Source organism: Xenopus laevis, chromosome 1S (genome assembly GCF_017654675.1).
Source record: "Xenopus laevis strain J_2021 chromosome 1S, Xenopus_laevis_v10.1, whole genome shotgun sequence".
Taxonomy (NCBI): Eukaryota; Metazoa; Chordata; class Amphibia; order Anura; family Pipidae; genus Xenopus; species Xenopus laevis.
The window spans coordinates 68491256-68516058 of NC_054372.1; the positions used below are offsets into that span (position 1 = coordinate 68491256).

Sequence of the window (24803 nt, forward strand, 5' to 3'; positions counted from 1 at the left end):
AGGGCTCTGTACTAGGTTCCTTGCTTTTCAACTTATTTATTAATGACCTGGAGGTGGGCATTGAAAGTACTGTTTCTATTTTTGCAGATGATACTAAATTGTGCAGAACTATAGGTTCCATTCAGGATGCTGCTACTTTGCAGAGTGATTTGTCTAAGTTGGAAAACTGGGCAGCAAACTGGAAAATGAGGTTCAATGTTGATAAATGCAAGGTTATGCACTTTGGCAAAAATAATATAAATGCAAGTTATACACTACATAGCAGTGTGTTGGGAGTTTCCTTAAAAGAGAAGGATCTTGGGGTTTTTGTAGATAACAAGTTGTCTAATTCTGGGCAGTGTCATTCTGTGGCTAATAAAGCATAAAAAAGGCGTTAACTCAAGGGATGAAAACATAATTATGCCTCTTTATAGGTCCTTGGTAAGGCCTCATCTGGAGTATGCAGTGCACTTTTGGGCTCCAGTCCTTAAGAGGGATATAAATGAGTTGGAGAGAGTGCAGAGACGTGCAACTAAACTGGTTAGAGGTGTGGAAGACTTAAATTATGAGGGTAGACTGTCATGTTTGGGGTTGTTTTCTCTGGAAAAAAGGCGCTTGCGAGGGGACATTATTACACTTTACAAGTACATTAGAGGACATTATAGATAAATAGCAGGGGACCTTTTTACCCATAAAGTGGATCACCGTACCAAAGGCCACCCCTTCAGACTAGAAGAAAAGAACTTTCATTTAAAGCAAAGTAGGGGGTTCTTCACAGTCAGGACAGTGAGGTTATGGAATGATCTGTCAGGTGATGTTGTGATGGCTTAAATGTCCCACTTTGTCCTACTTGTCCTCAGTTCTTTTCAGCTTCCTGCTTCTTGAGAGAAAATGCAAGATGGATGTGCATTCCACTATGGGACACACTGCAATCTTGGATTTTTTTATATGAGCCAGGCAAAGGAAGGCAGAGAATGAGTGACAGAGTGACAGAAACAAGCAGCGTGAGAGTAGCAGGAAAGAAGAATATTGGTGTTGTGCTTGTGCAAGTGTAGGTGAGGGAATTCTTTCAATATATTTATTTCTAGACAAGCATCATGGGAGCAGCAGGAAAGAAGAATATTGGTGTTGGTATTCTGCTTGTGCAAGTGTAGGTGAGGGAATGCTTTCAATATATTTATTTCTGGACAAGCAGCGTGGGAGTAGCAGGAAAGAAGAATAGTGGTGTTGGTATTCAGCTTGTGCAAGTGTAGGTTTATTTTCAGTAGCAATTATACTGGCACATCTCAGATTATTATGCTGATTATTTGTCTGTATTCTGCACAAATTATACTGGCATGTCTTGGATAATATGCAGATTGTCCATTTTTCAGAATAATTAGAAAGGCACATCTGGAGTTAAAATTCCTTATATATTTTAATTAGTGATTACAGCTGTCTAGGGTTTATATATTTGTTGTTTCCCATTTTCTTTAGTAATTATACCTGCATGTCAGGGGTATGTTTTGGTAAAATGGGTGTGACATTTTGGGATGTGGTCGCAAAGAGCACATAGCCATAAGTTCTTTGCAGCGCTGTATGCAGCAGAGTTTCTCTCTCTCTCTCTCTCTCTCTCTCTCTCTCTCTCTCTCTCTCTCTCTCTCTCTCTATATATATATAGATTTTACTCTACTATAGGAGCTCTTAACTGATTTTACATGTTTTCCTGGATTTTACACCACAATTCTGCCCTGGTGCTTCCAAAAATGGATGTTTGTCCTCTGTGAATGTTATTATAATAAAATTAAAGCAGTATATATTTATATATTTCACCAGAAATATAGACTTTTTCAGTTGCTTTCCATCTTTTTTTCAAGTTGAAAGTGGTGGTTTACCATTAAGGTAACAATTAGGACATTTAGTAGAGGTACCACCACAGGGCAAATACGGATACAAAGACATGTAAGGGCTAGGGTTTCCAACATTTCTGGAAAAATATATTTTTATCCTTCCTTTATCTCAGATTTTTTACATAAGCCAGGCAGAGAGAGAGAGAGGCAGCATAGGAGTCAGTAACATAACTATTACTTCTTGGTCGAAATTTTCATGCCAGATTCGTTACGGCATGATCATCTGGCGGGCCCTGAGGGGGCGCAGGCTCGGGTGCGCCCACTACACCCTCGATAGTTCTTCCCCTGGTGGGAGCAGCAGGATAGAGGAACTTTGGTGTTGTTTTTCCATACCTCCAGACTGTTCCAATTTTCGCAGGACAGTCCCAATTTTCACAGCTCATCCCGCAGTCCCAGATTCTTACGTGCTACATTTATCCGTGTTCTCCTGGACTACACACCGTAAAAAAATAGAACGTACGTACAATTGTAACTACTAAGTTAAGTAGGTATCTTGGGGGAACTGAGACTAACAGCTTAACAAATTGTGCCATATTCTGTCAAATGGCCTTTGTATTTAGGGAGCTTGGTCAATGGTCCATTTTCTATAGCAATTAGACTGGTCTCAGGTTAATATGCTGATTATCCTACGTCTAAGGTTAAAATTCAGATTATTCATTATCTATGTAATAAAAAAGCTTGAAAAGTTCAGTGCCAGATTGCTTCGGTAAATTTATTTCTGTAAACATTTATTAGTTTTACAGATAGTTTCCATTGATCAACTATTGAATAATCATCATTTACTCCTTTTTTTGTAGCTATGTACTAAACCAGTGAGTTTAAAGCAAGTTAAAAGAAAAACAGTATAGTATTTTATACAATTATCTTATGCTGATAACATTTAGCCTAATACCGTATGTTAAGGTAAGGTGTTACTTTACTCTAAATAAATCATATTCTTCTTGTTATTTGGATAATTGGTCAGTTCACACTAGGTATGGTTTCTTCCTCATTGTGGTCACTCATTTTTGTTGGGTTTTTGTAATCAGTAAAGTCAGTGCTGGCATCTGATTCATTTGACTGACTCAAAGAACTGGATTCCCTTGAATAACTGACACTTGAACTTCTCATGTCAGTAATATCATCAGAGCTATCCGATTCACTTGCGCTAGCAGATACATTCATGTTAGTGGTAGAATTAGTAGCTATGCTGCCTAGAGTGTCTTGCTCACTTGAGTCATTTGATGCACTTAGTTCATTAGAGTTCTTGCTCAGTTTAGCTTCTTTTGAGCCACTGTTGCTTCCAGATTGTCTTGACTCACTGGAGTCACTAGACTCACTTGATGCACTGACACTGCTAGAAATGCCAGATCTGTTAAATGCACCATGTTTACCATCTTGTTTTGAACCACTGGGAAGGTTTGATTCATTAGAGTCAGATGAATCACTAAATTCACTTGAAAGAGCTTTGGTATCTGTGTCAGTTGTGTAATAGTCATAAGGAAAGTCTTGTAAATTATTTGGATCATTAAATTCACTTGGATCAAAGGGATTGTCTACATTCCTAGTGTTCTGAGTGTTTGCATCTGAATCTGAAGATGGGTATGTGTTGCCTTGAGTTGTTTGGTAGCCAATACTCCTTTTATGCAATATTATCTTTCTGCAGGCTTTGTCTAAGTGACCATCATTCATTTGGTCACAGGATATATTTTTAAACCAACCACTTTCAAAAGTTTTGACCACTTTTTTTTTATTCGTCTTATTTTTCTGAAGTTTGTGAGACTGAGGCTTGCCAACAAACTTGTCCTCATTATGTGATGTGGTGTTGCTATATATATGAATGTTTGCTCTTGGGTTAGTCGCTGGTTGTTTGCCTTTAGTTACTGAGAACTCTAGATAAAATCCCTTTGAGTTATGTTGACTCATTTCTTCCCTGTGAAACTGTTGATTTTGATTTGATCCATTTCTTATTAGATGGGCATCATTCGAATCCTGTAAATGTCTCAACTCTTCCATCCTGTTACCTGTTTTGACACCTCTACTTTCACTTCTATCATCTCTTGTAATCTTAAAAATAAAAGGATAGTGAGAGTTAAAAAACATGCACAAGAAAATATAGTCAAATAACTGTGCCTTGAACTTAAGATAAGATAAGAATAAAAAAAAAATCTGACATATCTTCTTTAAAAGGCTGGTTCACATTTAAGTTAACTTTTGTATATTATAGAATAGCTAATTCTAAGAAACTTTTCAATTGGCCTTCAGTTTTTCTTTTTTATAGTTTTTGAATTATTTTTTTCTTTTGACAAATGGGTGTCACTGACCCCAAAGGCTACAAGTGTATTTTTCTGGCTACTTTTTATTACTCATCTTTCTATTCTGGCCTGCTCCTATTCATATTCCAGTCTCTTATTCAAATCATGCATGGTTGCTATTGTAATTCGGACCCTAGCAACCACATGGATCAAACTGTAAACTGGAGCACTGCTGAACAAAAAGCTCAGAAACCACTAATGATAAATAATGAAAACTTATTGCAAATTGCATTTTAATACCACCTCTAGATCATTCTAAAAGTTAAAGTAAAGGTGAACAACCCCTTAGAGATTTTTTTTAAGTACAAGTCTTGTTTTTGGAAATAAGTGTGTATATATCTATCTATCTATCTATCTATCTATATCTATCTATCTATCTATCTATCTATCTATATATATATATATTACAAAGTAGTTTATTTTGCACTATAGTAGAAAATAGGTGACCTTTAGACCCTCTTTAGTCTATATTTTTCTGCCATTGTCCTTTCTTATTTCCTCTAAAAAATGGGGCCAACTAAAAACCAGACATGTCAGTGAAGTCCGGGAGGCACATTTATCAAATGTTTTTAAAATTTTAAAAATTATTTTTAACTCTAATAAATTCGAATATGCTCGAAATTCGATTGGGGGGTTATTTAATAAAAAAAATCGAATATCTAAAACTCGAACTAATAGTACAGCCCAGAAAACTCGATTGTATTTGAATTTGACTAAACTCGATTCGAGTTTTTTTCTCCTAAAAAAATGTAATGTCAGGAAGGCTAGCAACATGTTCAAATTGGTCCCTGGACCTCTCCCATTGACTTACACTTGAACTTATCAGTTTTTAGGTGGGAATAGTTGAATTAGAATTTCTAAAGGGCCACGGTTTGATAAATCTCAAAATTCGAATTTAAAGAATTTTAGAGTTTTAATTTTCAATTCGACCCTTAAAAAAAAAAATCTACCCCAGAATGTATGTGTGTGTGCAAACTTGCATGAAAACAAAATAAGCAAAATACATTCAATTGCATTCAAATAGCTATAGTTGACAAAATGTACATAGGTAAGATAAAAATAAATAAAATGAATAAAGTTGAACACTTGCACTTACCGGTATGGCAAGAGTAGTACCTAATATATATCCCAAAATGAATACGGGTCTCATTTTAGAATGCACTTCTGCAAAACACAGAGCATTAAATTAGCATAGTAGTCATAGTAATAAATGTTAAATAACTATTTTGCAAACCCCTCCCTCTGCAGCACACAGATGGGTTAGACAAGGAGTGCCCATACTAATGTGAGCTCTACTTTTATTGATGTTGTCCCATTATGATCTACATCCATAACAAGTCATTGTTATCATTCTGTTCCATGGAAAATATGACTTAAATATTATATTGATTTATTAGAAAATTTACTGTATATTACTTTATTTAACAAACATATATATATCTTATGTAACCGTAACATAATAAACATCTGAATCAAAAGCATGAAACAGAAGGGTGATATAGACAAGCTGTCTGTTGATAGTGTCTTGAGATCTACTGATCACCAGCTAAAAGTCTTGTCCTATTGAGGCGAAGACAAACCACTTTTGCAGGGCCCCCCTCTGGGTCCCCTGCTGCTGGGTCCCCCTGCCAAGCCGCCACGCATGCAATGTGTATTTGCTGCGACCTGCAGCAGGAAGAGAAGTACAGGAAGCGGGGACTGGGCGGGTGGGGCCCACAAGAGCAAGGGGCACACCGGGTTTTTTCCTGGCGACCCGACGGCCCAGTCCGACCCTGCCCTGACCCATTTGTATTTTACCATTTTACCATTAGCTCTGAAAAAGAATAATGCATTGTAAGAATAATAGAGTGTTCATAGTTAGATATGGCAGTTGGCAACTAACTCAATGAGGTAGATCAATACACTCCATCAGGGCTACAAAGGGGTAAGTACAGCAGAACCAATATTTTGTGTTTTTCAGGGGACCAGGAAAAAATGGTGAAAAATCCAGGGAAATTTTAAATCAGGAAAATGTATTTATATGCATTATATTGTATATAGCTGGGACCACCAAAAACAATGTAAAATGTGGGAAAAAAAATCAAAAGATGTAAAATTGAGATTTCACTGTACTACATTAAAGGGTTGGTTCACCTTTAAATTATATTTTAGTATGTTATAGAATGTTCAGGTGTAATGATCTTTTCAATTGGTTTTCATTATTCATTTCTTAGAGTTTTTGAATTACAGTATTTGTCTTCTTATTCTGACTCTTTCCAGCTAACCCCATCTAAAAACAAATGCTATGTAAAGCTACAAATGTATCATTATTGCTACAAATTATCACATATTGCTTTTTATTACTCATCTTTCTATTCAGGTCCTCTAGAACTCATATTCCAATCTCTTATTCAAATCACTGCATGGTTACTTGGGTCATTTGGACCCTAGCAACCAGACTGCTGAAATTGCAAAGAGGAAAGCTGCTGAATACAAAGCTAAATAACTCAAAAACCAAACCATTTGCAAACTCTCTTTGAATATCACTTTCTACATCATACTTAAAGTAAACTTAAAGGTAAACAACCCCTTCAAAGGTGTTTATAAGTTTAGGTTGCAACATAAGGGTTTTTAATGTACAGGTAACAAATGTTTGAAATATATATTATAACATCTACACCTGCATAAACAAGATCTTTTTATGCACAAAGAGAAAGAAAAAATTGCCATTGCACAGTTTGCCTTTAAATTAATTGTTACAAAATATGATGTGTTATTACCACACTTTGGCCAAAATATGTAAGCTCACGTGCCACATCAAGACCCCTCTTGTACGCGAGTCCTACACTATTTGTGAGCATACACAGTTTACAAACATGAGAGGGCATAAGTAATTATAGCATAATGCATCTCTGTAATGAAGAATATTAAATGGATCTTATTACACACTGTTCACATATTTTCTGCAACACATATAACACATTGATTTTAGGTAGGTCTTTGCCACTGAATAAAATCTAAAAAGGCATAATGTATACAAAAATATTAATTAAGCAAAAGCACACATACCTGTCAGATAATACCAGTGATACAGCTAAAATTTCCTTGTACCTTCTTTTTATATATAGTTTATTCACAGAGCAAATGTAATGGCAATAGTTTATAGCAGCCAATGAAGTTTCATTGTTTTAATCCTGTTGGATTACTAAACCATACCAATTTAGATTTTAATCATTGTAAACTGTGATTCCAAGTATGTAATTACTATTCTTTACAAAGTCTTTGCCTTTCTGTATTGCATTCAACATTACATTTTGGTGTATTATCCAGTTCAATTCGTTTCAGAACACACACACACATAAACCTTCTGGGGAGGATGAACTTAAATGATATGTGAGAAGAAAAGGAAAAAGACAGTTAGAGACAAAAAATGTTAATTAGAAAAATAATATGTATAATAATAATAAGTATGACTGATGAGATTGTGCAGGAAAATGTAAAATGTTAAAATCGGAAAAACCCCTCTTAGTTGTGCTCCTTTCATAAGGTTGCACTGGTGCATTTATTTAAAAAACAGACATCTGGTAAAGCAGAATTCTGAATATGTGCTATGGTTATTTTTTGCTATTTTTTGTGAGCTAAGGGTCCTACTATTACAGCCAGTTATTGGGAAATTCAGGCTGAAAATACATTATTGCCATATATTATTTGGACTACAGCAAAGCAACTGAGACAGGATTTCACCTGACTAAGGGAGGCTGACAAAAGGTTATACTTCAAATAAAGGAGACTAAACTGAAGCTGTATTCAAATTTCAGGGTCACACAATCTGAATAAAAAACAATTTTTCTCACATTTCCCTTCATCAGCACTCACTTATATTACAAAGGGTGACAGAGTAAGTATAAGTACACTTCTGTACAGATCTAGAGCTGTCTTAAAGGCTGAGGGGGTCAGTCATTATAACTACTGACCACAGAGGTTTCAAAACTAGGATTTAAAGTGGGAGAGTTATAAATATGTATGAAGGTCCCACAAACCACAGATCCATGTTTCTTTTATATGGAAGTGTCTAATCTTCACTATAGCTGCCCCATATTAATTTTACCTACTGTTTTTCTTGTTGATTTAATTAAAAAATATATATAAATTTCAAACCCCTTTATAAAAATTATAAATGTGCTTTCTATTGTAATTTTTTAAATTGCATATCAGTAGTAAAGAGAGAGGAGTTACATGAAGTCCAAATTTATTAGTTTAGCAGCACCTTAATAATTACCTATTTATTACGTTACTATCTTTCCAGTTTGAATCATATCTACGGGGCTGATTCACTAAGGGTCGAATATCGAGGGTATTCGACTAGGAATTGAAATCCTTCGACTTCGAATATCGAAGTCGAAGGATTTAGCGCAAATACTGCGATCGTACGATCGAAGGATTAATCGTTAATTAATAATTAATCGAACGATTCGAATGATTTAAATCCAACGATCGAACGAATATCCTTCGATCAAAAAAAGTTAGGCAAGCCTATGGGGACCTTCCCCATAGGCTAACATTGACTTCGGTAGCTTTTAGATGGCGAACTAGGGGGTCGAAGTTTTTTTTAAAGAGACAGTACTTCGACTATCGAATGGTTGAATAGTCGAACGATTTTTACTTCGAATCCTTCGATTCGAAGTCGTAGTCGAAGGTCGAAGTAGCCCATTCGATGGTCAAAGTAGCCCAAAAAATACTTCGAAATTCGAAGTTTTTTTACTTCGAATCTTTCACTTGAATTTAGTGAATCGGCCCCATGTCAAACTATATGGCATGTAGCATGGCTTTAGGCTACCTTGATTTTTATTATTGGTCTAATGCTGATTAGGAATGAAACAGACACATTTCTGTAAATCTATTTATTTATAAAATCTGAACATTATAAAATACAAGCACAGTTTTCTTTTGTATAGAGCATTTCTAACAGAAAATTGTTAACCAGCATATACAGTAAACTGAACTAAAAATCTGTCATTTAAAAGAATTTAGTATAACAGAGGTGTGTATTTGTGTGCTGTTGGACTGAACAGCATTAACCTTATAGTTCTAAACTGTTGAAGCCAAGTAATCTTGCATTACTTTTTTACAATGCACACCATTGATGTATGCCCTTACAAAGCACAAAAGCTAAGTTTTCGTTTTTCATAGTGTACCTAGTTACGCTTCTCCTTCATTTTTTTATTAATAATAAACAAAGTGGCACCTAACCTTTAATGATGACTTTGCTTAGCATGTATAGACTGTTAATCCAATATTATGTTTAAAGATGAACTAGCATTTTAGTTAGCAAGGAACTTGAAAGATTTGAGGTTTTTTACTTTAAAAAACTCAAATTTCTCATTATACCCAGAGGATGCTAAAAGTCTGAATCCAAAAATCCTCCATCTCAGACCTGCCGAGGTTGTATATAAGTCAATGGAGAGGTCCCTATCCTATTTGGAAGTTTCCGGCAAGAATCTGAAAAATTCAGACTTTTTTGGAATTAGCCCCCAAAAAAAAATCGATTCAGATTTTTGCTTGATTTTATCAAGTTTGTCCCTTATCCGATTAAATTGTGCTTTTTTAATAATAAATAAGGTCCAATTGTGGATTCTAGTTTGGTTTTTTATTTTTAATTTAAATTTGTATTTTGATAAATAAGATGTATGTTTCTTATATTTTTTACAAATAGTATACAGTTCAGTTGCATTTGTTTTACTTCATGATAATATTGCTGTCCTGACCAACAAGATGTGATAATTACAATAATCAGATTATAGTTGGGTGGTCATTTATGTATTTTACAGAATAATGTGCCCCTATATTAAATTTTACATTTAGGAATGGGATGTTCACACTGCTCTTCTTATGCCATTGTTGCAATACGACTGTCACCCTCCTCTGACTTTCTAAATAACACTTTAAACATCACACGTATTATTGGACAGGTTCAATTAGATGAGAAAAGCTTGTCTCCTAATTCAAATCCATATACTTCCCAGAATAATATGGAAAGGAAATTGGAACTGAATTAGATATAAAAAATTCTCTTAAAATGTAATATTGCCCATGTGTTTACATGTGAACCAGAAAATAACATATTCTCATTGATTTGAATCTGGCCCAATATATGTTGAAATAAAGTCAGCTAACCTGCATTTCAACTGAATAATATCAGAGGATTCTAGATCTTGTATTTTAACTACAGGTAAAGGGATACAGGCTGACATCCCTGTGATAAAGTATAAGGCATGTTGGTGTGTGGTACCAAGGTGGCACGGAGGCTAAAATGTATTCATGTCAAATCAGATTATATGAATTTTTTTTTAAAAAATTAATTTTGCCTAAAAAAACATTTGGTTGTACTTATAATATACGAGAAGAAAGCAAACAGTGGTAACATTACAGAAATAAATATGAATTGTACTGAAGCAGTCCAGCTACTTATGAATTATATTGTACAACTGTATTAAATGTATTTATCAATACATCATGAATACATAAAATAATATTGTCAGAGAAGTATCTAAGTATATAAAAAAGTTCCAGTGTTGCTGTAATAAGCTGATGCTCATGTTAGATGCTATGCCGAAGGTCCTAATTTATAGAAGGCAACTACACAAACAATCAAACAAACAGGAGAATTTGCAGTCTTTTCCAAATGGTTTGCTAAGGTCAGAAACCAATCAATTTGCTTTCAAACAGGTGACAGTATATATGTGATTATGGGGTATATTTATCAAAAAGTGAAGTTAGAGTCGCAGTCCTCTAGAGTAAAACTCTGCCACTCTCCATTCATTTATATGGGATTTTTAAAGGCGTATTTATCAAAGGATGATCTTTCACTTTCACCAATTGATAAATACTTTTTTAAAAATCCCATAGAAATGAATGGAGAGTGGCAGAATTTCACTCTAGTGGACTGTGGCGATCTCTAACTTCACTCGTTGATAAATATACCTCTATGGGGCAGATTTACTATGGGTCGAATATCGAGGGTTAATTAACCCTCGATATTCGACTGGGAACTAAAATCGTTCGACTTCGAATATCGAACGATTTTGCGCAAATCCTGCGATCGATCGATCGAAGGATTTTTCGTTCGATCGAACGATTAAATCCTTCGAATCGAACGATTCGAATGATTTTAATCCAACGATCAAAGGAAAATCCTTCGATCAAAAAATCACAGGCAAGCCTATGGGGACCTTCCCCATAGGCTAACATTGACTTCGGTAGGTTTTATCTACCGAAGTAGGTGGTCGAAGTATTTTTTAAAGAGACAGTACTTCGATTATCGAATGGTCGAATAGTCGAACGATTTTTACTTCGAATCGTTCGAATCGTTCGAATTCGATCGAATTCGATCGAATTTAACCAATTCGATGGTCGAAGTACCCAAAAAATACTTCGAAATTCGAATTTTTTTACATTCGAATTCTTCACTCGAATTTTGTAAATCTGCCCCTAAGTGTTGTTATCGAAGACGAGACCTCTAGCAAACTTTGTAACTTTTATTATATTACCCTTTAAAATAAAATTAAAAAAAAACAAAACAAAACAATGGTGTTGTAGTTCTGATGTACTGATATTATTCTTGAAAAAAGGGAACATTTTTAGGCATTCACCTTTACAATTAGCCTATTGATGTGTCATTTGTTTTTCTATAAATGAATGGTAAAAATTGCTCCATTATTAAAGTTAATAGAAAAATGAATTTCTGGCATAAAACATGTTGTATATTGCTAGATAAAATGGGGGCAGCATTCAGTTTTATGACATTTTCCAATTGAATACTTTTTTTTTTAACATTTACATAAAAAGCACAATTACAAATTTTTAACTGTACTGTGGCATTATATACGGTTTTTGAACAGCAATTTTTGTGCCCCTCCAGGTCTCAGTTCATCAGTGCAGCATTAACTGCAGGAAAAAATGAAAACAGTTTTCATTTTTGTTCCTTGATCATATATTCATATTTTGCACCACTATACTGTATCTTCATTGTCTGGCTCATTGGAATGTACAGTGCAGATTAGGTGGGTTAAATGCATGAAGGAGACTTCACATTTTAACTCTCAGTTATCTATATATATTGTGTTTCTGTCATTGATATGCCTTACTAAAGCCTTACTTAAAGGGGAAGGAAACCTAGTCGGCGCAAACCCCCCACCCCCCCCTCCCGTTTGTTGCCCACCCTCCCTCCTCCCCCCTGGCCTACCCGTCCCGCTGGGCAAATGCCCCTAACTTGGGCAACAAATGGGAGGGTGGGCGGGGTTTTGTGCCGACTAGGTTTCCTTCCTCTTTAATTAAGCCCTACTCTCTCAAAGGTGAACTTTAAAATACTCTGGCTGCTAGCGTGAGTGACTCAGGCTACTGAAAATAAGGGTGATTGTAAAGTTATTCTATAATTCTCTTGTGAAATGTAAACCATTGCTTATTTGCTACAGTCACAGAACCTAGAAAAAATGGCAGAATACTGGTATCAACTAGTACTAAAAATTCATGCATATGAACTGGAACGTAGCACCATGTATTCCTTGTGCTCAATAACAAGTGGTCCCCTGAATCGATTTTTAGGCACAGTCTTATTTTTTATATGGAAATATGCAGTTATAAAATAACAAATTGCCAGTTAAGTGTTTCAATAATCATTCGTTTGAGGTATTACCCTGTTTTTTTCATTCACTAAATAGCTTATTTTATATTGTGATAGGAATAAATAAAATAACATAGATAAACTATGCCATATGGTCAGTAGGCTACATTTTCAACTACATCTAGCAAAAATGTATAATCATTATAGAGCCATATGAATGATACATTTAGGGGGAACAATACTGCAATATGATGTCTCACGCCCTATGATGTTAATGATTGATTAGTAAATAATGGCTTTACACTCTGGGGTTTTATGTCCTAGTAACCATCTTGGCAGTCATTATCATTTCCTATGGCTCTACGTTTATACACATCAAACATTAATCTTCTGCTATCAATTTCATTGCTTATTGATGCTCTGACATCCTCATCAGACTCGCTGGAATTGTTAGACCTCTCTTCTCTTGATTCTTCACTTTCTCTAGAATTCTCTTCAGACTCGCTGGAATCATTAGACCTCTCTTCACTTGATTCTTCACTTTCTCTAGAATTGCTGTCATCATCCTCTTTGGTGTCATAAACTGAATTGCTGGTAGTGTCTTCTCTAGAAACACTGAAATGTTCTGTTGACTTGCTTGATGATTTACTGTCATGTACTGTGCCATTTCCAAGCACAATGGACCTCATCTCTGCTGATTCATGGCTTTGAAGTTGTTCTAGTGTGGCATCAGTTTCCTCTGAGTTGCTAGCACTCTGTTTAGAGTTAGTGTCAGGAATTTCTTCTGATTCAGTGCTAATATCTTCAATTGATTCACTGTTATCATGTGTTTTAGCATCTGTTTTTAGCCTCTCACTCTCTTTTGAGTTACTCTGAATATGTTTAATCTGGCTAACCTCTTCTGATGAGTGAGTAACCTCTTTCTCTGAATGAACTATATGTTCTTCTGATGTAGTGGTGTCTTCTTCAGACTCAGTGACATCCTCTACTGAGTGTGTAATGTCCTCTTTTGACTCACTGATCTCTTTAGATTGTGAAACATGCTCTTTTGACAAGCTATGCTCATCTGAGTGATTTAAATGCTCATTTGATAGGTTCACATCTTTCTGTGGTTGCAGTAACCCTTTTGATGTGCTCTTACGCTCCTTGGATTTAGTGTCTGGCTCTTGGATCTCTTTTGATGTGCTGCTACTCTCCTTAGATTGAGTTTCTAACTCTTTTGATAGGCTTACATGTTCTTCTGAGTGACTTGCATCCTCGTGAGATTGAGAGACATCTTCCTTTGATTGTGTATCATCCACCTTTGAATGACTGATCACCTCTTTTGACTTGCGGTCGATTTCCTCTTTTGAGTGACTTGCATCCTTGTTTTGTGGGATGATATCTTCCTCTGAGTGAGTATCTTCAACTGAAATACTCGTATTTTCAAATTTGTTATGGAATTTAACCATACTTCCTTGTAGTGTGGAATCTCTGTTTTCTAAACTAGGTGTGCCTTCAGAATTCAACTGGTCCTCTACAGATTTTCTACCAAGCTTTCTCACATCTTTATTATCTGAATTGTGTTGGACTTTATTCTTGGAAAATCCTTTAGACTGCTTTTTATTTATGCCTTTTCCTGATTTTTTCTTCCAACTGACATCCTTCTTTTCTTTTGACGTACTCAAAGTTAGGTCATGATTTATGCTAGAATCACCGGTGCTGTGCAGCAATGGATTTGAATCATCATTTTGCATCTCTTCAATATCATATTCATAGCTGTGCTCTTGGCTAATTTGTTGAGCTTCATTAATTTTACTGTTTTCTTTACTGTTATCACCACAGTTGGAATTGTCTTTGCCTGGTCTACTTTCCCCACTCTTGACACTTACATCATCATCATAGTCATCATTGAATTCATTTTGTTTTTCAATAATTTCATCACTGTTGTGGGCACTTGATATGTTTGGAGCATCATAATCATTATAATCATCATCATCCTCGCTATCTTTGTTATCAGAACTCATAGATAAATCAATGGTATCTAGACTTGCGCCATTTTCTGAATGATAGCCACTGCCATTCTCAGTTTTATCTTCACTTTCTGACGTATCTTCTCTGACATAGGGTGTTCTGTCTGTTTCACTTTTTTCCCATTCAGTCTGGGTTTTGTCTTTACTCTCAGTGGTATCACTGGTATCATCTGTTCCCAGAGTAAGCTGTTCTGTTACCTGTGTAAAGGCAAACATTAAAATAGTTAAAATGAAAAACCCTGTTTATTTATAGACTATTAAGTTAATTGTATAAAAATATCCACTGCTGTATTTATGCTCCAAAAGAAAATCTAACAAAAATATTGGGAATTAATTTAAAAATGTAAAAACAAATATATGGTTTCTAAGAAAACCGATTATCATTACACATTTTACTTTAGTTAACACCAGTGTTATAAGTGCTGCAATGCAAATGTAGTGCTTATTAAAGTATCCACTGCTTATTGTACTTATTCATCAATTTGGGACGTTTGCATGCATTACAAATAGTTTGTCTTTTGAACCAAAACTAAAGTATTACCACAGCAAAGTACTGTATTATTTCTCTTTACAGTTTATTGTAGAGTATCAACAGATCATGGTTAGGCAAATGCTATACTGATCAGTTAAAGCCTAAAATGTAAACAACAGCTCCATAGTCAGAATATACTGAAATTGTAGGGCTAATACTATAGACATGTTCCTATTGCAATATGAACAAAATAAGAATAGTGATTCTTTAGTGCTTAAATGGGGGGGGGATAATTATAGAGAAAGTAGACCCGATGGTTGATCATGACCCTTGGTAGTTTAGAGCACTCAGTGGGGCACTGATTATAAGCATTATCATAATAGATGTCCCATTCTGAAAGTTTAGGGGGGGCCTTAAAATTATTTTTCTGTGTGGCGGAGTAACATCTCATTAGGTCACATCATAGCAATGTCCTTCTACTAACCTAAACTGCCAGGAACATTTTAAAGACAGTGATACATAGCAAGTGACTGACAGCTTAGAGGTGGAAGGGCAGGCTATGACAAAATCCTAACTACATTGATTATCCAGAGCTTTTGTATGAAACACAGACAGAAGCTGGCTTTATAGGCAAATATGGTCAGATTTTAGAGAATGTGACAGCTGAACTTATATTTGTCAGTAGACTTCATCTGGCAATAATTGAAGGTGGTGTTGGACCAAGAGAGTCGTAAAGTATTGTAAAAGAATTGTAAAGTTCTGATGTATATGAAAAGTAGAATTCATGAAATATCTATAATTCTTAAAATAAATTATAATAGGGGTAATTTCCGATTGCACAGTTGCAGTCCCCCAGTCAGTTGTACCATTTATTAAAGATACTTGCATCAAAATGTACTTTTTGCACTTCGTTATAGTTGTGCTCTGCACTTTTCAGTTCTTCCTGCCTCCCATTGAGAATCAAGTGCTGCTGCTGCTTCTATTGATGCAGGGGAACCGTGAAGCTACCACAACCTCTGAAACTGGTAGTAGCTCCAGGGTTCCCTTCACACCCTGTGGCAATGGGTGCAGCTCACTTGCATCTAAAATAACAGTTGCAGATGGCTCTCATATGCCAAACACAGGAAATAGCACCAAACAGAATTTGCATCCATTTTATGACAAAGTGCATGTGCAGTTATGTTAATTTTGGCGAAATTTACGCAATTGCATCATATCACTCTATATATCATTACAACCGCAATAACACCAACATTCTGGGAAAACAGCTGCATTGTAAGAAAAAAAATGCTGCTGAAAACTGCACTTTGCTTACTGCGCTGGAGAACATAAATGACCCATAATGTTATGTAATCTTTTAATGCACAAGTTTTAAGTAACTTACACCAATAAAAATCTTCATTTTGTTTTGTATTAATCTTATAAATTGCTGAATAAAAATGTCCAGCATATAAATAATGAGTTTACCTGTTTGGTCTTGTAATTGTATTGGGATACATTTACCTGTTCATCTCCCTCTGAGTCCTCGTCCACGTGGCCTTCACTATCAACTGCAGCTGAAACAGCGGTGGAATCGTGGTCAACAGTGGCTTCGTCATCAGTCCCGCTAATATCTTCTTCCTTATATTGGGGGGTAAGTCCTTTCCTTGAATAATACTATTTAAAAATAGGAAATTGCAGTTAAGTAGTAGGACCTAACAACAAACCGATTAATATTTAAAAGGAAGGACAAATGTAAAATGCTACATGAAGACCTGATGTATAATTTACCCTGTGTTCAGAGCTCTGGATGCTGGATTCTGATGATCTACTGTCTGTCTACAAAGTGACAGAAAAAAAAGTCATGCATTAAAATATTTTATTACACCAAATGAACTCTTCAGTGGATACAGTACAAAATAACAATTTTCTATGGAAGCTTACAGGAAGTAAAACTTAATTTCTGGTAGGAAGCCTTAAAGGGGTGGTTCACCTTTTTAATTATCTTTTAGTATGTTATAGAATGGTTAATTCTAAGCAAGTTTTTGACTGGCCTTCATTTTTTCTTTTTTTTTTTACATCTTTTAATTGTTTGCCTTCTCTTTCAAATGGGGTCAATCTAAAAACAAATGCTCTGAAAGGGTACACGTGTATTGCTATTGTTACTTTGTATTATTCAGCTTTCTTTTCAGGCCCTCTTCTACTCTTATCCCAGTCTCTTATTCAAATCAATGCATGTTTGCTGGGTAATTGGGACCCTACTAACCAGATTGCTAAAACTGCGAACTGCAAATGGAATGAGCTGCTAAATAAAAAGCTAATTAACTCAAAAACCACAAATAATAAAAAATGCACTTTGTCTCAAAATATCACTCTATTTTTATATCATACTAAATGTATTGCTATTGCTTGAACATTTTAGTATTATAGTATTATAATGCACTATTCATTCTAATACAAAACAGTGGTTGTGAAGTAACAATACAATAAATTCTTATTACTGTATTATAGTATAATGATTCACTCTCCCAAAGTCTAGTGGAGGTGGCACGCATGTAATAAAACTCTGTTGATGAAGGGTTTTTGGACATATACAAAATGTAATTTTTCATAGAAAGTGCCCCTTAATACAAAGGCTAATAATTACAGTTGGGATACTACTGTGTTAAAACCACTCGGAATATCACCCAGTACAACTTTTACAATACTATAAGTTAATTTAAAGGTGGACAACCCTTTTAAGACAGCATATTTTTCACCGTCAGTAGCTGCTATAACGGAGCATAATGTATGCACCATGTAAAAATATGATAATCATATGGTATTTAATTAAGAAGCAAAAAATAACAGAATTTCACAATTTATATTATACTCTGAGCTTAAAGCATTTTGCATTGTTTGGGTATAGCAGGAACACAAAAGGGCTTCATTATACAATTCAGCAACATTAGCACAGTCTGGATTTACCTCAACAGTTTCTGAGCTTTCTGACTGAGACTTGTGAATCTGTTTAAAAAAAATATAACATTTATAGTTAATAATATGCCAATGATATCACAATAGCCAATTTTTTTTTTGCAGCTCTTTTTTCTTCACTGACTCATTGTGCAGAGGGATCTAGATAAAATACTAGAAGGAAGAAGCAGGACCGGAAATAGGGGTAGGCAGAAGAAGCACCTGCCTAAGGCACAACAATAAGGGGGTGCTGGGCAGGTACCTGTTAAAATGTCTTCTGCCTACCCCTAGTTCATGTTCGAAGCCCTCTTTTGCTCTCCCCTCTGTCACTCTCCCCTCCCTCCTTTTGCTAAGGCACATGTGCTGTCGGGTGAGTGCAGTGGCCTCCTCGGTTGCCTAGGGCTCCTGGACAGCCCTGCCCTGGGAATGCTGCTTTCAATAGCAAATGTTTTTACAAATATCTTTAAAAGCACTGACAATTTTAATAAATGCATATTGGAAAGTTGCTTAGAATTATATTTTCTGTTGGGGTTCAATTATTATGACCAATTGCACATAATCTTTGCAGTGTTCTACAGGTCTTTAGCAAGAGATGGATTGTTTCAAATATAATTACCTAGAAACTAAGATTTATTCATGATTGTCCCTTAAACAAAGTCACTAGTCAGTGCCTGCTATTTGCAATGTTTCACATATTAGCAACTAACGCATATGCTGTTTTATCTGTAAGATTATGCAAATCATAGATATATGTTAACAGTCCTCAATAGAATTAATGCCCAACTAGAAAACTTACAGGAAAAGCCCAGACAAGGCTTGAGAGGCAGATGCAAATAAATACAGTCTTCATGGTCTCTTTCAGTATCTGTAATGGCAAAATAAAACTACAGTTACCCACCATATTCGCAGCAAGTTTCAAAATCAGAATCAGTATGAAAGAAGAAATAACATTACAAGTGTTTTGAAAAATGTTCACAGCGTTGGGCATCACCTTTTTATTATAATTGTATTGAACTCCCAGGTATCCTATGGAGCCTATGGATGGATAACATTTGCATGCTCTTGGCTTAAGAAATGTAAGAAAATTGTATTATTATTAATAATAATGTAAAATATAGTTTACACTGTGCAAAATGAAAGATAATAAGAGATTGCAGTTTAAAGGCAAAATAAATTGAAAAGGCATCTAAGATCACTATTGTAAATCGTGTTTCATGAACTACACTGAAACCCTAAAACCCTTTCTGTATTCTTATGTATTTAAGTCACCACCAGTTTGTTAATACAACCTCTACATCTAGACATATTCCTCACACTAAGAGGGTGCACAGGCCTCTTCATACTACATATAAAGGATCCATTGTCCAAAAACTTGTCCAGAAAGCTCAAAATTACAGGAAGGCATCTCCTACTGTCCATTGAAAACAAACAAGTGTCATTTTGTAAAATAATTACATTTTCTCTGTAGTAATAATAATACGGCACAGGTGTGGGACCAGTTATCCAGAATACTTGGGACCAGGGGTTTTCTGGATAAGGGATCTTTCCGTAATTTGGATCTTTATATTTTAAGTCTACTTTAAGTCTACTCGAAATTAATGTAAACATTAGATAAACCCAATAGGCTGCTTTTGATTCCAATATGCAGCTTAGTTACCATCAAGTACAAGGTACAGAATAGAATTCGTTATCTGGAAACCTATTATCCAGAAAGCTCTGAATTACAGAAAGGCCATCTCCCATAGACTTAATTATAATCAAATCTACATTTTTAAGGATTAATTATATCTTAAGTTGATACTGTTGACAAGGTACTGTTACAGAGAAATAGGAAATCATTTTAAACATTTGGATTATTTGATTATAATAGAGTCTATGGGGCATGACCTTTCTTTAATTTGGATCATTCTGGATAAGGGATTTCCAGATAATGGATCTCATACCTGTACCTTGTACTTGATGGTAACTAAGTTGCATGAATCCATATTGGAGGTAAAACGACCCTATTTGGTTTATTTAATGTTTAAATTATATTTAGCAGACTTAAGATATGCTTATGCAAAATAGTACAGAAAGATCCCTTATCTGCAAAGCCCCAGGCCCCAAGCACTCCATATAATATATCCTATACCTGTTTATTTAGTTACTGTAGTGGAAGATCGAATTCTCTGCTCCTAAGGGGCTCCCTGCGCAGCCAATGATACAGTCACTAACAGGCACTATCACCTTACTTTTTATATAAACGTCCATAATAAAGAGATAGCATTCTGAAGCTGATTTAAGTGTTTTATTGCCAGGCACACTTGGATGGTTAGAACTCAAACCCAAACCTAAAATACTGTACTTACTATCACCAATATAGTGTAACTATATAAACCTACTAATCTTACATATATATATATGCTATTCAGTTACAGAATAATAGTCCTTTGTTCTCAGTAATTCCATAAAAATTACAGGGTTTATTTGAGAGAGCAGTCTATGATCACCATTTTAAACCTAAAGGACATTTAAAAGTAGAACCTAGTTGTTATGATTTCAGGGAAATTGTCTTTTACTGTATTTTAGACTCTTTGCTGAAGCCTGTTAATTTGTATTTATACTGCAATTTGTGGTTAAAATGGTATTCTCTTCTAAAGCTGTTTGTTTTATCATATGTTAAATACAAAAATAACTCCCCTTCATGAAAAAGTATATGGAATATATTTTGCTTATTACCTTTATTTAGGGTTACTGTAATGGCATAAATCAATTGGAAAGCTGTACTGTACATCATTTTTATTCAGCAGTTCTCCAGTTTGCAATTCGAGTAATCTGATCTAATCTGCCAGGGTCTGAATTACCCTAGCAACTATGCATTGATTTGAATAGGAGATGGGAATATAAATAGGAGAGGGCCAGAATAGAAAGATGAGTAATAAAATGTAGCCCTAGCAATACATGTGTAACCTTACAGAGCATTTGTATTTTAGATGGGATCATTGACCCCCTTTTGAAAGCTGGAAAGGGTCAAGAAGAAGAAGTCAAATCATTTAAAAAAAACTATAAAAATAAATTACAAAAAAAACTGCTTACAAATTGCTAAAAATTTACTTAAAAAGGAACCACTTCTTTAAAGGGGTGGTTCACCTTGAAGATACATTTTAGTTTGTTATAGAATGGCCAATTCTAAGATGGCCAATTCTAAGCAACTTTTCAAATGGTCTTCATTATTTATTTTTTATAGTTTTTTAATTATTTGCCTTTTTCTTCTGACTCTTTCAAGCTTTAAAATGGGGGTCACTGACTCCATCTAAAAACAAATGTTCTGTAAGGCTATAAATGTATTGTTATTGCTACTTTTTATTGCTCATCTTTCTATCCAGGTCTCTCATATTCGTATTCCAATCTTTCGTTCAAATCAATGCACGGTTGCTAGGGTAATTTGAACCCTAGCAACCAGATTACTGCAACTGCAAACTGGATTGCTGCTGATAAAAAAGCTAAATTATTCAAAAACCACAAATAATATAAAATGAAAACCAATTGCAAATTGTCTCAGAATATTACTCTCTACATCATACTAAAAGTCAATTCAAAGGTGAACAACCCTTTTAAGTTAGCCCTGTACAAATGTTGATTACTGATAATGAATGTATGCCTGAAAAATATTAGGGGGTTAATAGAAATACATTATTTTAAACTGGAATCTCTACCCCATTCATTATACTTGACTATAAGCTTCTAATATACATCATAATTGTATCCAACATATTCCTAACTTAATCCACAAACTGTAGCAAATGATCCAGTCCAAACACAAAAAAAAAGTACAACCATGGGATTTTTCCCTAGGTACATGATGCCTTATATGCCCAAAAAAACAATGTCCACTTTCTTCCATTGTGATGTCATAAAGTAAGTCTTTGCAGTCTATGGTCATAAAAATAACTTGGAGGGAAGCATCCTGCCCACAGGTCTCATGTTGGTTGGTTAATGTGTGTGTTTCTCCAAATGTGCCTCTTAAAAATATGCTGGACATAGGAAGAGTGGCTTCATTAAACTCTATTTGAAAATCCAATAATTTAAAGGGTACGTGTTGATCTAAAATATTTTCCCCCACCAAAGGTGTGGGGCTAATAGAGCCTGCACTCCAGTTGGGGGTAACCATAGTTTGTTTTTTTTTGTTTTTTTTAAAGGAACAGTAACACCAGAAAATTAAATTAATTGGTTTAAAGGAATGACTATACAATAAACATATATATATAAAAAAAAAACACTGTTACCCCATTCCGGAGTGCAGGCTCTATTAGCCTGCAACTTTGGTGGGGGAAAATATTTTTGGGCAACAAGTGCCCTTTAATAACCCTGGACTAGGCAGACTTGCAGTGAATGTCAGCTTTATCCTTTAAAAATAAATAAATATAACTGTATATTCGGGTGCATGAAATATTACACCCATGGTGATGAATGGCGTAGCTTTTACTATTGACCTTGCCTTAAGTTAGGGCTGCTTATTAATATGGATGCTTTACTACTGTAGATTTATTCAAAAACTGTGAAACTCCTTACTGTAAACTCTGTCACATGTTTATCCACATCCTGTACATACAGGCCTAGCTGGAATGCGTTGTACTCTGAGGGAGCCTGACTCATACCTCCCAACATTTTGGAAATAGAAAGAAGGACAAAAAAGTTTTGGGTGCATAGCGTGGCAACATTTTTTGACCACACGCATTTTTGTGGTGAAACCCTTCTAATTACCATGTTCGTTTTACAAAATTTGACAGGTTATAAAAGTTTGAACTCATATCTGTGGTTTTTATGTGTTATTATACTTTTTCTAATGAAGATTTATTGCCGTTTAACCCTTTAAGCTGCAAGTCACAGTTTCCCCAAGCGATCTGCTTATCTTAAATTGTTACAATTGATTCGTTGCTTATCTTAAATTGTTACAAAAATATCAACGTGCACCTGAGTATTCTGGGCATTCTGACAAACACTAATTAAAGGCATATTGCCATGGGAAAATTTTTTTTTCAAAACACATCAGAATAATTGTGCTGCTCCAGCAGAATTCTGCATTTATTTCTCAAAAGAACAAACAGATTTTTTGATATTTAATTTTGAAATCTGAAATAGGGCTAGACATATTGTCAGTTTCCCAGCTGCTCCCAGTCATGTGACTAGTGCTCTGATAAACTTCAGTTACTCTTTACTATAAACTTCAGTCACTCTTTACTACTGCTGCCTAGACACCAATAGTACAACTAAAAAAAATACATTTGCTAATTCAGGAATTACATTTTATATTGTAGAGTGAATTATTTGCAGTATAAACAGTGTAGAATTAAAAACGACATCATAAAAATCATGACAGAATCCCTTTAAGTTAAAAACATATATTTTTGTGCTGTTCAGTGCAGGAGAACAAAGAGGGACATTTCAGCAATAATTAGGGACTGTGGGTTGAGGTGTCAAAATCGGGACTGTCCTGCTCAAAACGGGACAGTTGGGAGGTATGCTGACTGACAATTAAGGGGCCTGTGAAGCCTGACTTTATGAGAAAAATTGTTAGAGTGCCAAGGGGCCTGTGAGAGAGACAACTGTGTATGCAAAGTTTCCTGAAGTAGTGAAGAAGGCAGTGTGGCCTGGCTAACTGTAAAACAGCTGGTGATCTTCAATGGTACACTGTGAATAACATGGTTAAAAATAGGAAAAAAAGTTCTATTTTTCAACATTTTTATTCCCTGTCTAGCATAAGAAACCGGCTGGAACTGGACTGGAACTCTAGTGTTTAGCACAGTGATATCACAAGTAACATTAGAATACAGTTTTCATTATACATTTTACCTCCATTAACTTTAATGCTAATCCCGTGGATCCTGCCAGTGTACACGTGGGTCAGGCAATTAGAATTAAAATCATTGGAACAACAATTCTCAGCCTTTCCTCATCATATGAAGTATTATGTTTTTAAGAACAATCACAGTTAACAATAAAACTCAGTTACTGTATTGCACAATGGAAAATAACTAGGGTCTTATTTTAAAATCTTTTTGGAGGTGCTTGGAGTTATTATAAATTACTTTTTACCGCATTTATAATTTGGTTGCAGTACAATAATGCAGTGATACAGTTTCTCAAAAAGTGTTTTACATCATATATTTATGAAATTAAATATTACCTGTAAATATGGCTTAAATTCCAGTAATGCTTGCTCCAGGTAACCTTCATCTAGACAATACTAGACATGGAGTAATTTATTTTCCTGTGATCATAATTTAGAGCTTTCCTTGTAAATTTGGAATATAAACAGTGTAACAGATAGCTTTTGTCCAATCATCTGCTATACAGCAGCTATGACATCACAAGGTGCCTCAGTTATTATAATACACCCACATTTCCTCTGGACTAAGGGGTGAATTTCCGCTATAAAGTGCTTGTGGTTTCTAAATAACTATACCAGCTTTCATTTAATTAGATACCCAGCCTGGGCTTTATTTTAAGACTGTGCTAGATTTCACTGAGCGATTTCCCTCCACGCAGGTCAATTTTGTGATAAAAAATTCTCTCCTGCATGAAGCTTATGTGCCATCAAATGGTTGCCACCCGGCCAGTGTTTTACTGGCCTGACCAATAAAT

At 35.1% G+C, this 24803-nt stretch overlaps 2 protein-coding genes across 2 annotated transcripts; both read right to left on the reverse strand.

Moving 5' to 3' along the window:
* Positions 1-2575: 2575 nt before the first annotated feature.
* On the reverse strand, positions 2576-5433 carry dspp.S (dentin sialophosphoprotein S homeolog). The gene is made up of 2 exons (XM_018241036.2): positions 5259-5433; positions 2576-3914 (listed from the first exon to the last, which is right to left on the reverse strand). Exons 1-2 carry the CDS (start codon positions 5310-5312, stop codon positions 2829-2831), a joined length of 1140 nt encoding a protein of 379 aa, XP_018096525.1. The 5' UTR covers positions 5313-5433; the 3' UTR covers positions 2576-2828.
* A 6966-nt stretch (positions 5434-12399) lies between these two features.
* Positions 12400-24432, reverse strand: LOC108706126 (dentin matrix acidic phosphoprotein 1). Its single transcript, XM_018242769.2, has 6 exons — positions 24346-24432; positions 18976-19044; positions 18192-18230; positions 17016-17063; positions 16749-16901; positions 12400-14971 (listed from the first exon to the last, which is right to left on the reverse strand). Exons 2-6 carry the CDS (start codon positions 19027-19029, stop codon positions 13082-13084), a joined length of 2184 nt encoding a protein of 727 aa, XP_018098258.1. The 5' UTR covers positions 19030-19044; positions 24346-24432; the 3' UTR covers positions 12400-13081.
* Between the last annotated feature and the right edge of the window lie 371 nt (positions 24433-24803).

Coding starts and splice junctions, on each gene's coding strand:
- dspp.S (XM_018241036.2), bottom strand. CDS start 5,312: ATGAGACCCGTATTCATTTTGGGATATATATTAGGTACTACTCTTGCC. Junction 3,915..5,258: donor GTACTACTCTTGCCATACCG/GTAAGTGCAAGT, acceptor TTTATTTTTAAG/ATTACAAGAGATGATAGAAG.
- LOC108706126 (XM_018242769.2), bottom strand. CDS start 19,029: ATGAAGACTGTATTTATTTGCATCTGCCTCTCAAGCCTTGTCTGGGCT. Junction 18,231..18,975: donor GCCTTGTCTGGGCTTTTCCT/GTAAGTTTTCTA, acceptor TTTTTTAAACAG/ATTCACAAGTCTCAGTCAGA. Junction 14,972..16,748: donor ACTCAGAGGGAGATGAACAG/GTAAATGTATCC, acceptor GCCTTTACACAG/GTAACAGAACAGCTTACTCT.